Source organism: Dermacentor albipictus, chromosome 3, assembly GCF_038994185.2.
Source record: "Dermacentor albipictus isolate Rhodes 1998 colony chromosome 3, USDA_Dalb.pri_finalv2, whole genome shotgun sequence".
In the NCBI taxonomy this organism is placed as follows: Eukaryota; Metazoa; Arthropoda; class Arachnida; order Ixodida; family Ixodidae; genus Dermacentor; species Dermacentor albipictus.
The window spans coordinates 40,843,732-40,856,026 of record NC_091823.1 but is presented as its reverse complement, the minus strand read 5'-3'; the positions used below and the strand labels follow the sequence as shown (position 1 = coordinate 40,856,026).

Here is a 12,295-nt window from a genome sequence, read left to right as displayed (position 1 = left end):
AACCAGGCTTCACTACAAACCAGTATTCTTGTAGTAGAAACCTATGGGGCTGAAACTTAGAGGCTAGCAAAAATACCTAAAGAGTCTTTCAAAAGGGTGTTTAACTGAGCTAGTTGGTTCATTCTTCGAGGATAGCAGCAGCTGAAATTGTAGAACACAGACACAGAAAGGAAAGAACAGACTTGGACATAGCTGATCCACGTCTGTTACGGCAGCTATGTCCCTATTTGTTTGTTCCTTTCTGTATCTATGTTATGCAATTTCTGCTGCTACAGTCCTCGAATGACTTCAAGGGTTTTAAAGATCAAACAATGAGTGATAAAAAGAGAAATGCATTCAACATTAAAAGATAAGAATACCACTGTGTATATTGGGGAATGCAATTATATGATATTGTTGTTCATGTTAGGAAGTTGAGATGGTCACGTAATGGCATAGAGCAGATGAGCAGTTGTCTATAAGAGTTACCAGTGTGGGTACCAAGGAAAGATAAATGGTGTTGAAGGTAGCAGACGATTAGATAGAGCAATAAGACAAGGAAATTTTCTGATGTAGAGTGGGCTTAATTAATGCAAGACTGAAGTAAAAGTGAGGTCTTGGGGAAAGGCCGTTACATTACAATGGACTTGACTGGGCTGATGCTGCAAGTAATTTTTCTCGAGTGGCATTTACTTGAATTTAGCATAGTCGGACCAAGTTGATTCAACTGGCTTGTTGCTGTTTTCTGGGTTCTCATATAGGTTCAATAAGCAATAAGTGATTTAGAGTGTACATAAGTACGAGCATGACTGACTGTCGGCAAGTGTAAGTGCAGGTACGTATGTATGCGAGTGAGTGCCAACGAGTGAAAGTGGATTTGAGTATGAGTGGGTGCTGGTAAGTATGCATGGAATTTGCTATGAGTGCGAGTAGGAACACATATGTGAGTATACATAGTCTGTGAAAGTATTGATGAGTGAGTATCCACTTATTATGCTCGCCTATGATGCAGCTTCTTGCAAAACAGAAGAAACCAGTTTTATTATGCATGCTGTGTCCAGTGGTGTGTTTTACAGCACTGCATACAGTCTTCTGAGGCTACTTTTTTTGCACACATAGTCCAATTCCTGCATAACAGACCTCATAACTGTTATTGTTCACAGTTTTGAGCACTGTATGCTGCTTTTTTTGTATTCATTGCCTTTGGATCACATCCTAAATGAAGGGATGTTCACTGATGGGCCAGAGATTTCAGAAAGTGGCATCTGGAACTCGCAACTGTTGGACTGCAGTTTAATTTACTAGATAGGCAGCTTACACAGGTGTTTCGAGGAATTCCCATAAAGTATTTGCAGGCCTAGAGGCTGGAATTCTACTCCTATCAGTCGCTGTAGTTCAACTCAGTCTACAGTGCAATAAATTTCATCCGAATTGTGCCCTAACTTGACTAATGAAACTGTTTATGTATTTTTGTACATCATAACAGAGAAATAAGAGTTAGTGCCAAGGTAAAGTAATAGGTGCAAATTCTAAAGGCTGCAAGTTGGCCTAGAGCTAGCTGGTAACTAGGGCCCAGCAATATCTTGGCCTCGCATTATCAATGCGTGTTTGTATTCATCCCAATAAATCTTTTTCAAGCCTTTGGCAATCATCTAACTACTACATTTACACCCAACGCATATGAAAACACAAATTTGCACATGGAGAACTACCATTTGGGTTTTGTCTGTATTCAAGCAAAGTAAAGGCTGAATGTATATATGGAATATTAATGATTAATATGCTGCATTGCATTTATAAATTTATTGGAATGAATGCTTATTGTATCAAGTATTTAATGTTGTACAAATGACCTCTCTTCCGTATGCATTGTAGTTACTATCTATAAACTATATAGGAGGGCTACACTACAGAATAAGTGCAAGGCTGTTAAATGTGATTTTCTTTCTGCAAGCCTTTTTGCCTATTTTTCAGACAAAATTCAACCTATGGTGAATTTAGTACATTTTGACTCGGGGGAGTACTGACGACAATTCACAACGTATCCCACACAAACAGTTTCACAAATTTCCTCTGTTGATACAGGTTGACAGAGACTGCACGTCTGCTGAAGAATGTCTTCATGAAGCCTGTCACCACAGCACATGTACCAATAGAAGTGGAGCTAAAACGTGTGTGTCCTTTCCAAGCTTTACTCATGCTTCCTTAGTGGAGACCTTGCTTTTGTTGTTGTATAACTTCACTCACACATTGTCTAGAGGGATATTAAAGAGAAATGGTAAGATTGAGTCTGAATAGTGAAGCGCCCATCTAGAGTTGTCAGAATACCCTGAGAAAAGGTTTGGTAAGCCTGAAAAAAATTTTAACTGGCAATGCCACTTCATTTTTGCACCGATTCACTGTGGCATCATTGATTTTAGCATCCTCATTTAGTATGTTGTCATGAAAACTGGCTATTTAATTGCCTTATGAATAAAGAATGATTATGCTTGCATTTAAGGTTATCAACTAAGTATGAGAGGTTCTGAAAATGTTTTCTTCTCAAAAATGGCCCAGATGTGGGAAAATACTGTGGGAACCATAACATCACACTGACGTCATCAACACTGTGGTTCCCCTAGATTGAAAGATGGATGTGTCAGACCTATTTTACCTCTTAATTAGCAATGTCCTTTGGCTAAATGTATGTAAATTGATAATGAAAAGAATGCTTTGCTAGCATAAAGCGATTCAGTATCTCTCTTTATTGTTCCTCTATCAATACTAGTTCCTCAGTTGTTTTTTTAGGTGACTGCTGTCTTGCTTTTTTATGCCCAACCAGAGCCTCAGCAGTTTAAAATATACTAATTCCTTTGCATTATGTTGTCACTACTGCTTCAATATAACACATTATTATGAATGATTGTGGTGATTGCTACTACCTTGGGGGCCACATTCGTGGAACTATTGCTTTCAGCATACATTTAGCGACTAAAGCTCTTGTGCCATATAGGTGCAAATGAAAAGCCAAGTTTCATCGAAGCCCAGGTGCGGAGCCAGAAATAAGTTGGTGCACTCTGCCACGCTCACAAAATTTGAAATTCATGAAATTCAAACGTGCCTGCCCGCGCTAAAAATAAACGGGGTGTTTTCTTTGTAGCTGTGATCCACAAACCTTTGTCCTTAACTGAGTGTGGAAGATTTTGTGGGCAGGCACACTTCCCGCTGACGTTTTGATGCCAAGTAGCCATCTTATTTCTGTGTATTGATGTAATGAGTTTCAGGAATGTCGTAGATATGCAGAAAACCATTTGTTATACTGAGACAATCGCATTGAATATGAAGTACCTTCGGCAGTAATCATTCCAGAATGTGGCCCCGCCATTGCGTACATTGAAGTATAACTGCCATGCCTTGTTGTTTGCATTGCTTGTGTGTTGCCTTGGCGAAATGACTCTTCTGCATGCACGCTTATGTCACATACTTGCTTTTACCTAAAACTCCAATGTAGTTCACATGTCACGGTTACATTACCTAGGCTAAAAGAAAACGACATACCTTGCAGGATTTTTACATACACTTGACAGCACATTTCTTGTAATTATCTTCTTTGTACTTATCGATCACCCTAGCTGGACACAACATTTGCCATTACTGTTCCTTCACTGCCCTGTCACATGTTCTTTAAGAGACCATTAAAAGCAGTGATAATTAAAGGGGAGACTAAAGAGACAAATAAGTTGGGTTGTATTGGTGAATTAACATTTTGCAATACCGAAAAGCCACGGTTAACTGTGAGAGGAGGCTTTGTATAAGCTACAATAGAAGCAAAAATGAAACATGACGATGGTATTATGGATTTTGATTACGTCTGCTTGCTCCTGGCTTATTTTGTGGACCACAAGATGGACCGTATTGTACTATAAAGGAGTCAAAGACCAAACTTAGCAAGTGTCAATAACACAGCACCATAAAGCCCAAATTCAAAACGATACTTCGAAATTTGTGACATTGTACTAAGGTATCGGTGCTAGGGTTCCAGCACGACATTAAAGAAATTGAAGTTTGCTTTTGTTTTCCACTAGTAATCAACCTATTACCACAACATATGTTTTTAAGGAATACTTTACAGTCTAAAATGATTTGGTGTTTCTTTAGCATCTCATTAAAATCATGCAATCTCAGTTGGCTTCTACTTTATTTTGCATCTTTAAGGTGTATGCTAGGTGTATACTCAAAAAGCCAGCAATCGTGTTGACAAGCTCCATGCCTATAGTTGTGAGCTAGTGGAGTTCGCAGATTTTAACGGTTGTTGCTTTTAATGGTCAGGTGTGGCATGGGTATAAAATGAGGAAGTCAACCACAGAGGTGAACATCCCTCTCCAATTTATTTTCCAAAATATTGTTGCTAATGTTGGTGAGAAATGAGCACGTCTACTTTGTTATTTCATAATGCTTGCATAACAGCTCACACCAAACACACATTTGCATTTATCACTTGCAGATGGTTACGCCTTCTCTCAAGAAGAACATGGAGTAGTGCCTCAGGTGACCTTGATTCTCTACTTCCACTTGACTGTAATGGTCTTCTTTTTTTTTATGGACTGTTTTAAATACAGGCCACAACAGAACACTGTATGTGGCTTGCTGTACTTAGAACAGAATCCGAGATGAACGGTTAAAAAGACAAGACGAAGATTTGAATCCTTTGGGCATTTACACATGATGTATGTTTGCTTCGGGTACTTCTGTAAAACCAACTTCCTTGAAGTCATGCACCAAGTAACATGAGAAAAAGAGCTGTTAGGTGTATTTGAGGGCATACAATAGGCCACTTGTAGGCCACCATTTCCTGGGTGTCTGTTGCACTTATGCTTCAGGGCAACCAAGACAAAAAGGTTCACTGTAAACATGTTCACCTTGAACCTTGGCGAAAAGAGTTTATGAACAGCAGGTGCTGTGGTAAAAGTTCATTTGCACACACAATTATCATGGGGCACTTGAAATGTCTTGCAGGCACTCGCAACTGCAGTCAACATGATATGCTGCCAATTGTGGGTGGAGAACTTAGGCACCAAGGATGCATAATTGTTTTCATCACTCCTACAATTTGTAAACTTCTTTCTTTAATATTACACGACCATTTACATTACTATTAAGTTAACATGCATGCAGAAGGCACCCAAGAAGTAAATGTTTAGGTCTCTTCATTACCCTAATTTCTTTAAAGGAATACTGACGTGACATTTTCAGCTTGCCGTCTAAACTCTAGAAGAAATACTGGCAATTGTCAAAGTGCCCTAAATAATTTACTGTACGTAGCACTTGTTTCTGTGAATTAGTTTCGGTTGCAGTACTCAGAGTTGGATGCATCATGACATGACGATACACCACCTAACTTTAGATTATGGGATTTTACGTGCCAAAGCCATGGTCTGATTATGAGGCTTGCCATAATGGGGGACTCCAGGTTAATTTTAACCAACCGGGGTTCTTTAATGTGCATCTAAATCTAAGTACACAGGTGTTTTTGCATTTCGCCCCCATCGAATGCAGCCATTGTGGCCGGGATTTGAGCCCGTGACCTCACGCTTAACAGCGCAACACCAAAGCCACTAAGCAACCACAGTGGGTGATACACCGCCTAACTCCGTGCCTACTATCGCTGCAAGCAAGGACTGCCAGAAGAAATGCAGGCAGCACTTAATAAATTTTTTAATGACCAACATCATTATACCTAACCTTGTTGCTGCACAATGTCAGCAAATGTTGTGCTGCATCATTATGCCATGACTAGGTTGATGACGCCAGGGTCCATATGCCACATGCATTTCAACATGTAACTAAAGTTAATGTTTTGTATAAGTGTTCCCCAACCTTCGTACTTGTAAGGTGTCATTATTTTACGCATGAAAAGCATATATTAGAGTTTCTAAAAGTTTGAAAATATGTTAGCACTTCTTTAAGAAACCATTATAATAAAGCAAGATTGCTCAAAAGTTTTTCTTATTATTATCCAGGCTGACCTTATTCGTGCATACGACTCAACCAAGACTAAGCCAAAAGGCATCTGAAGAACGACACTCAAGCCACGAGCACACATTCCACTCTCGGCAAGAGGTTTGGAAGCGTCGGCAATGTCAGCTGCACGGTGTACATACAAAGTGTGACTGCTTCCAAGTCTCTGTATGTCTGTGCATGGATGTATCCTAGTGACTCTTTTCTTTGTGTTACATATGCCGTGCAAGTGCGTTGGTATACAGGCTGTGCCACAATTCAGTGTTGTCACATTTTCCAGCCAGTGAAGGCTTACCTGGCGGAATGTTTTTTCTTGATTCAGTTGACTTATGCAAAGATATTGTTTCACACGTCGTGTTGCATTATTTTTTTTTTCACTCTCATACATCATGTTCACCATGGGCTGAACTATGATATTATTGGTCTACCTTTTGTGACACGACAAATTGAATCTCGCGCTCTTTTTTCTGGTCTGTTTTGTGCAGTAAACCAAAACAGAACAGAATTTCTATTTTGTTGTACGAACCTTCGTAGAAAGCAAAGATGAACAATGTAGGTGAATAAGTCTTTACCTCTCATGTTTATTTCTTTTTTTTTATTAGACACTTTACTTGTACAGCTTCAAAGATTTACTGTATTACTATATGCTTCCCCTACCTTGGAACTTGAGTAACCTAGTGTGCCGGTGTGGTTAAGAACACAGCTGTAAAGATTAAGCATGCCTGCTGTGAATGGTGACTTTATTAAACTAAAAGCAGTGAGTGCTTTTAAGGCAGTTATGTGAACAAAAGTTGACCACATTTTCTAAAAATTGTGCAATGAAAAGCTTGTGCTAGGGTCATACTCAAGGCCCCTTCCGATTCTGATCTCCGCGAGGAAGGGCACCTAGATGGTGAACGAAATGTATGGAGCATGAAAGGATGATGACACTAAAAGTAAGCACTTGAGTGGTGTTGTCTGTCATTTGTGCTCAGTCACTACTCACCGTAGTCATTACAGTTCTTATACTTAGTGACTGATGCAACAGAAGCACTAAAGAAGTGCTGTTATGACAAAAGGTACAAGGTCACTGTCGACACTCCTATAATGTTGCTGTTGGACTATACTGACTTGCTTATGTTGAAGGCCCCGTAAATGGTCGTCCTGCAGTAATGCTACTATGTGTGTTTCGTAACAGCATAAAATATCACACGAGAATGAGCTTTACAAATTTTATTGCTTACAAGCAGAAGAAAACTGTTCTAGGATTTTCGTTATGGCTATAGCTCCCATGCAACTCTGGTGAGTACACTTTGCAATGCCATCATCTGTTGTAGAAGATAGTGCGAAAATTCTGGAAGACTCATGGCTATGATTGCAGCCTGATTTGGCCATGGTATCACACAGATATCTGCATATTTCTGCTGCATAAGCATGTCAGAGCACACTCATTTGAGGCAATCGCTGTGGTCATCGTAATCAGAATACTGCCCCTGACCTTTGCATTCAGATTGGTGATATCAGGGTGAAGTTTATAAATATTTGAAAAGTTGCTAATTGTAAGAAAAAAAAAAATCGGCTTTTGAATGCTGATACAAGTCAAATTTCCAGTGATACATATGCCTTCTTACACCTTGTTGTTAGATTACTCGTTAGGATCACATTTCTGTGTGTTTCTGATGACCCGTCATGACTCAGCTGCTCATTTTTAGGGCTGCAAACAGTGTAGCAAATGTGTGCCCAGAGTTCTATAAATTGTTTACATGATATGCAGCTGATTCTGTTTTAGTAATGATCATTTATATAGTGAAGTTGCTACGCTGCTCTTTGGTGAAAACTGTTGTGCACTGCAGATTTCTACTTACACCAAATATTTTCTAATTGAATTCCATTTCCTTTTTAAAAGCAGGTGGGAAGTGTCAGAATTGCGACGACTTAGCACTGTATCGCTTTTCAGCTTATGGTAAAGGCAACAAAGACATTGTGTTGGTGTTTATTACATCTGATGCACCAGAAATCTGGTTGAACATTCTTATTTTGCCGAGGCTGTGGGAAAGTGGAGAGAGATTGCAGTATATTCCCATAACATGGTCTGGTAACCCACTGGATAGAGTGGTGTTGCATGGTTAAAAAATAGGAGAGAAAAGAGGTATTTCTCATGGTGCTTGCATTGTTGTCTTTCACAATTCACAGGATAATATTGTATTCTGAAATGTGCAATCTAGTCATGGCAGTCCTCTCTGTCATGTACATAATGTGCATGATTAATGGGTCACTAGAACCAACCAAATAGCCTACTCACAAACTACCTATATGTTACATCAGATTCTTTAATTGCTTGGAAGCAGTGTGTCTTTACCACATCAATTTTTTGTAATGTAAGCATGATGTAGATCCATATGTTACTTAGGTGTGCATCTATCTTTGCTCAGTGCAGGAAATTATAGAACGGATATATCATTGCCCACTGCCACAATCTATTCATGCTTAGAACATCAGTTGCCTAACATTGCGTAGATGCCTGCATGGCACGCATTTTGGCCATTGCTTCTAACCGGCATGCTTTTGTTCATTCATATAAGGCTGTTTTCTTAAAATTTGTAAATGGTAAAGACCTGTCGTGTGTGTTTGTCAAATGACATTTCATAAAACAAATACTGTAAAGAATTCTTTTTTATCGAGCTCAATTCTTTGCAATCTCATTCTGTGATAAGATTCCAGAACAATTTGTGGTGTCTAAATATTGAGGAATTATTTTGCCACTTAATGTATGCACTGATTAAAAAAATTGGTCCCCCAACTTGTTTGTAAGACCAATTTTGTTGAATTGCTGCCTGTTCGCACAAGTTGATTCATTTGCAGCACATGGACCTCAAGGTTGCCATTGTCATTCTTTCCCATCTGTGGCCTGACTAACCAGCATAAACTAGGACATCCATGTACTTGACCAAATACCGCTGTTGTCCTTAATTTGGTTTGGTGCGATTGGGAAACCATTGCATAGTTCAGGGGAGCTGCACGTTTGGTGCAGCTTGTCTTAGCTGCTTGCAAGCATCGTTTGTACAGTTAAAACTCGATCTAACGAAACACGATTTTACGAAGTTCCCAATTTAATGAAGAAATTCCAATTCCTGGCAAATATTCATACAGTTAAATGTTGACATCAACCGGAATTAACAAAACTAGCTTGCATTAAACCCAATTTAATGAAGCTTAAAACTTAACGAAGCAGACGGGTTTTCCTTCGAACGTGCACCCCAATGCTGTCGCGCTAAAACATATAGGCACCCTAGCCACAGCACAACGGACTCGGCAGGCACTAGCGTTCTTACGTACCAGATGGCGCTAGGGGCGGCCATACTTGGGCTGTCTTCGCCGACTTATTACACGCGCATGCATGGGTTGGCGATAAATGCAATGGCGTGTGGTACCTTTTGGGTGTTGCATTACAATTTTAGATTTCGAAGGACCGAAAAATCCCTTACTCGATTTTCTGAACTTCCAGATTTTCTGAACTTCTAGCATGGTCATCACTTCGGGAAATCGAGTTTCAACTGCAATAGTTTAAAGAAGCACATTTTGTATACCATTGGACCATGTGTGACAGGAAACCAGTGATGTCTATCTCAAAACAGAGATTGGTTGTATCCAAGTGGTGTTGACCTTAAGGAACACATGCCATTTGCTGTTGGAGCTTTATGTACATCTTATTGTCAAAGTGTCTCCAAGGAATGTTTCCCCCCATATTCAGTATGAGCAGTGGTGTACACAAGAAGGTACGCGATTGGCAAGGTTTTAAAAGGACTTGGATGTTCATGGCATATATGCTTGTATTTATTGATGTCGAATCACATTAAAGTATGTTCCAAAGCAGGTATTTTGAGCTTGTTTTTCTGTGCAAGCAAAGCTTATGAGAAGCAGTACCTCTGTCTCAGGATATTGAACTGCATTTGAGCACTACATGCGTCACTTGCTCCCCAAATTCCAAGGTAAGAACCTTTTTATGTGCATTCCACTAATTTCATATCTTTTCCATACAGTTACTTTGGTATGAATACGGATTCCACATAAATTTAATGTTACTTTAATAATACAAAAGTCAAATGAAGTTATTGGACAGTACGAGGAATTTTTTAATGCAGTAGCACTCAGTTTCACATTTTACCAGGCAATGCTGCAGGACCTATGCGTGTGGTGGATCAAAAGAGGCTCTTCATTTCCAAGAAATGGCTTGCACTATATTTATTGACAGAAATCGGCGATTGAGCTTTGTTTAGGTAGTGCTAGCTTGAGCGAGTTGTGAAGCTTAAGGCAAACGAAGTCAATACTCATAGGGCCAGTCCCTGGCTCATTGAGACTTTGCCATGCTATGGTTCACTCTGTCCGTCGTAACCAAACCGAGCAGGGCACCGTTATGGAAAGCAGATGATTCTCTCGTAGACTCCTTGCAAAACAGTTTGGTTGTTCGAGACTAACTGTAGTAGCCAAAAGTTTGTTCTAAGTGGGATATATATCATAGGCGGACTCGAGTATGAAAAGAATTCGATTCCAGTATACCCAACCAACGCATGTAAAGCATGTGGACTGAGTGCAACACATGCTCTGGGAATGTGCCGGCAACAACAGTAGTGAAACCACCGCCGTTCGCGACGCGTCCCTAACTGCGGCCTTTACCAGCGTACAGGAAGCCTCAAGCTCGCTTCTTCCCAATGCCGCCCCAGCTGCGGGAGTAGCCGGGGGCCTTCGTTGGCGGCGCTGCTGCTGGGAGGCGGCTCTCAAAAGTTTGCAATTGAAAGACCAGCTCTGGGCTGTCTGGCAAGCCGAAGAGGCCGCCCGACTCCAAGGACTTCGAGCTGCCACCAAAACTGCCGGACCATTCTTTTTAATGAAGTTTATTTTCTTCTACCAGATGACATCTACGTAGGTGTTTGTTGTAGTGATACCAAGTGCTCCAAGTTGGCATCGAAAAGGTTAATTGAAGAGCCACACATACCCAGTGGCCCCGCACAGGCCCCACTGGCATGTTGGCCCACATTTTCAGACTGCACTATTTTTGGAATTGGCCCACGAAAATTGGCCAGGTAACAGACAGGTAGTCATTACAAAAAAACTGGGTTGAACACCAAGAATGCTTCATATTAAAAATTTGCATCATCGGCTCAAAGCGCATTCACAATTGTTGGCTGTAGGCATTACGAGGAAGGAAAAGCTATTCCTTCACTATTGGTGCTGGAACACCACACATAGAACATGCCTCAAACATCCTGTAGTGCCTTCAGTAAAGCAGTAGCGTGTAAAATACTCTACATTGAAGTGAAATGGAGTCACATTGTGTAAGCTGCAATTTTATGTCCTAGTTTTTTTTAATGGTCACAGTGATACTGGGCATAACTGGCAAAAGTGCATCGCGTACACATGTCTACGTCAACACTGAAGAGTATATTTACACATTCCAAGTAGCATATCTGATGCATTTTTTGTTGGAAGTGTAGACAATGCAAAAAGCTGCTCCAAATCGACAGCACTGCCTGATAAATATTGTAGTTTCCTACTAATACTACTGCGGTCGTCCAGCTAGAATGGGGATGATGGCTTCAAACATTCTTGTCGATTTAATGCAATTTGTATGTCTAGCTTAAAGTACTACTGCACACCGATGCAGATCTGTTGCTAATTGTTGTAGTTATAATGCAACAGCATCCGGCTGATAATAAAATTTGAATACAGACAGTAAAACATTTGAATTCGACAAACAAGTACAGTCAAACCCACTTTGAGCATTACTGGTTTTAACATACAATGAGCGGCCGCGGCACCGTGCACTTGTGTGTGTTCCATGGCAAAATGAACCAGTTACTATATAATGTCCCAGTGCTATGTTATTGGTTACAACCAACATCTGACCACTGGGAGTCGACACCAAAAGGAAAGAAATGCGAAATCCTGGAACATATATGTGTGTTGTAGAAAGAGATACAAGCTTTAATGATATACTAGAAATGTTAGTCTGGCTGATAACCAGGTCATGTTGGAAATCAGTGCAGAGTTCAAAGTGGATAAGAAATTTTGTCACATTGATTACTTTCAGCTGTCAGACACCTATTCTCTATGAAACATCTATAGTGAACCCTTTCTGTTTCATAAAATGATTTGCAACAAGTGTACTAAACCACCATTTCCATGGAGTCTTTCTTGGCGGGAAGCCTCTTCATAGCTAGGGCTTGTGTACTCGGCTGGAAGTAGGAGCGTAGTCTGTCAACGAGTGTGTGTAAGCTGCACGATTTCCAGGACAGACAACTCGCATAACTGTTGAAAGGATATCTGGACAGAGGTGAGCCTT

The 12,295-nt window shown here is 40.3% G+C and overlaps 1 protein-coding gene across 11 annotated transcripts in view; it reads left to right on the top strand.

Annotated features, from left to right (window-relative positions):
- The window catches only part of ATP8A (ATPase phospholipid transporting 8A1), a 134,575-nt gene extending 124,745 nt beyond the window's left edge, over positions 1-9,830 (top strand). For 10 of the 11 annotated variants that reach the window (XM_065432726.2, XM_065432715.2, XM_065432711.2 and 7 more), the window contains 3 exons: positions 2,065-2,150; positions 4,463-4,506; positions 5,979-9,830. In XM_065432726.2, the coding sequence (XP_065288798.1) occupies positions 2,065-2,150; positions 4,463-4,506; positions 5,979-6,032 (184 nt within the window). In that variant the 3' untranslated portion in view covers positions 6,033-9,830. The remainder of the gene's footprint in view (positions 1-2,064; positions 2,151-4,462; positions 4,507-5,978) is intronic. The other variant, XM_065432717.2, reaches the window with a different exon arrangement.
- The last annotated feature ends 2,465 nt before the right edge of the window (positions 9,831-12,295 follow it).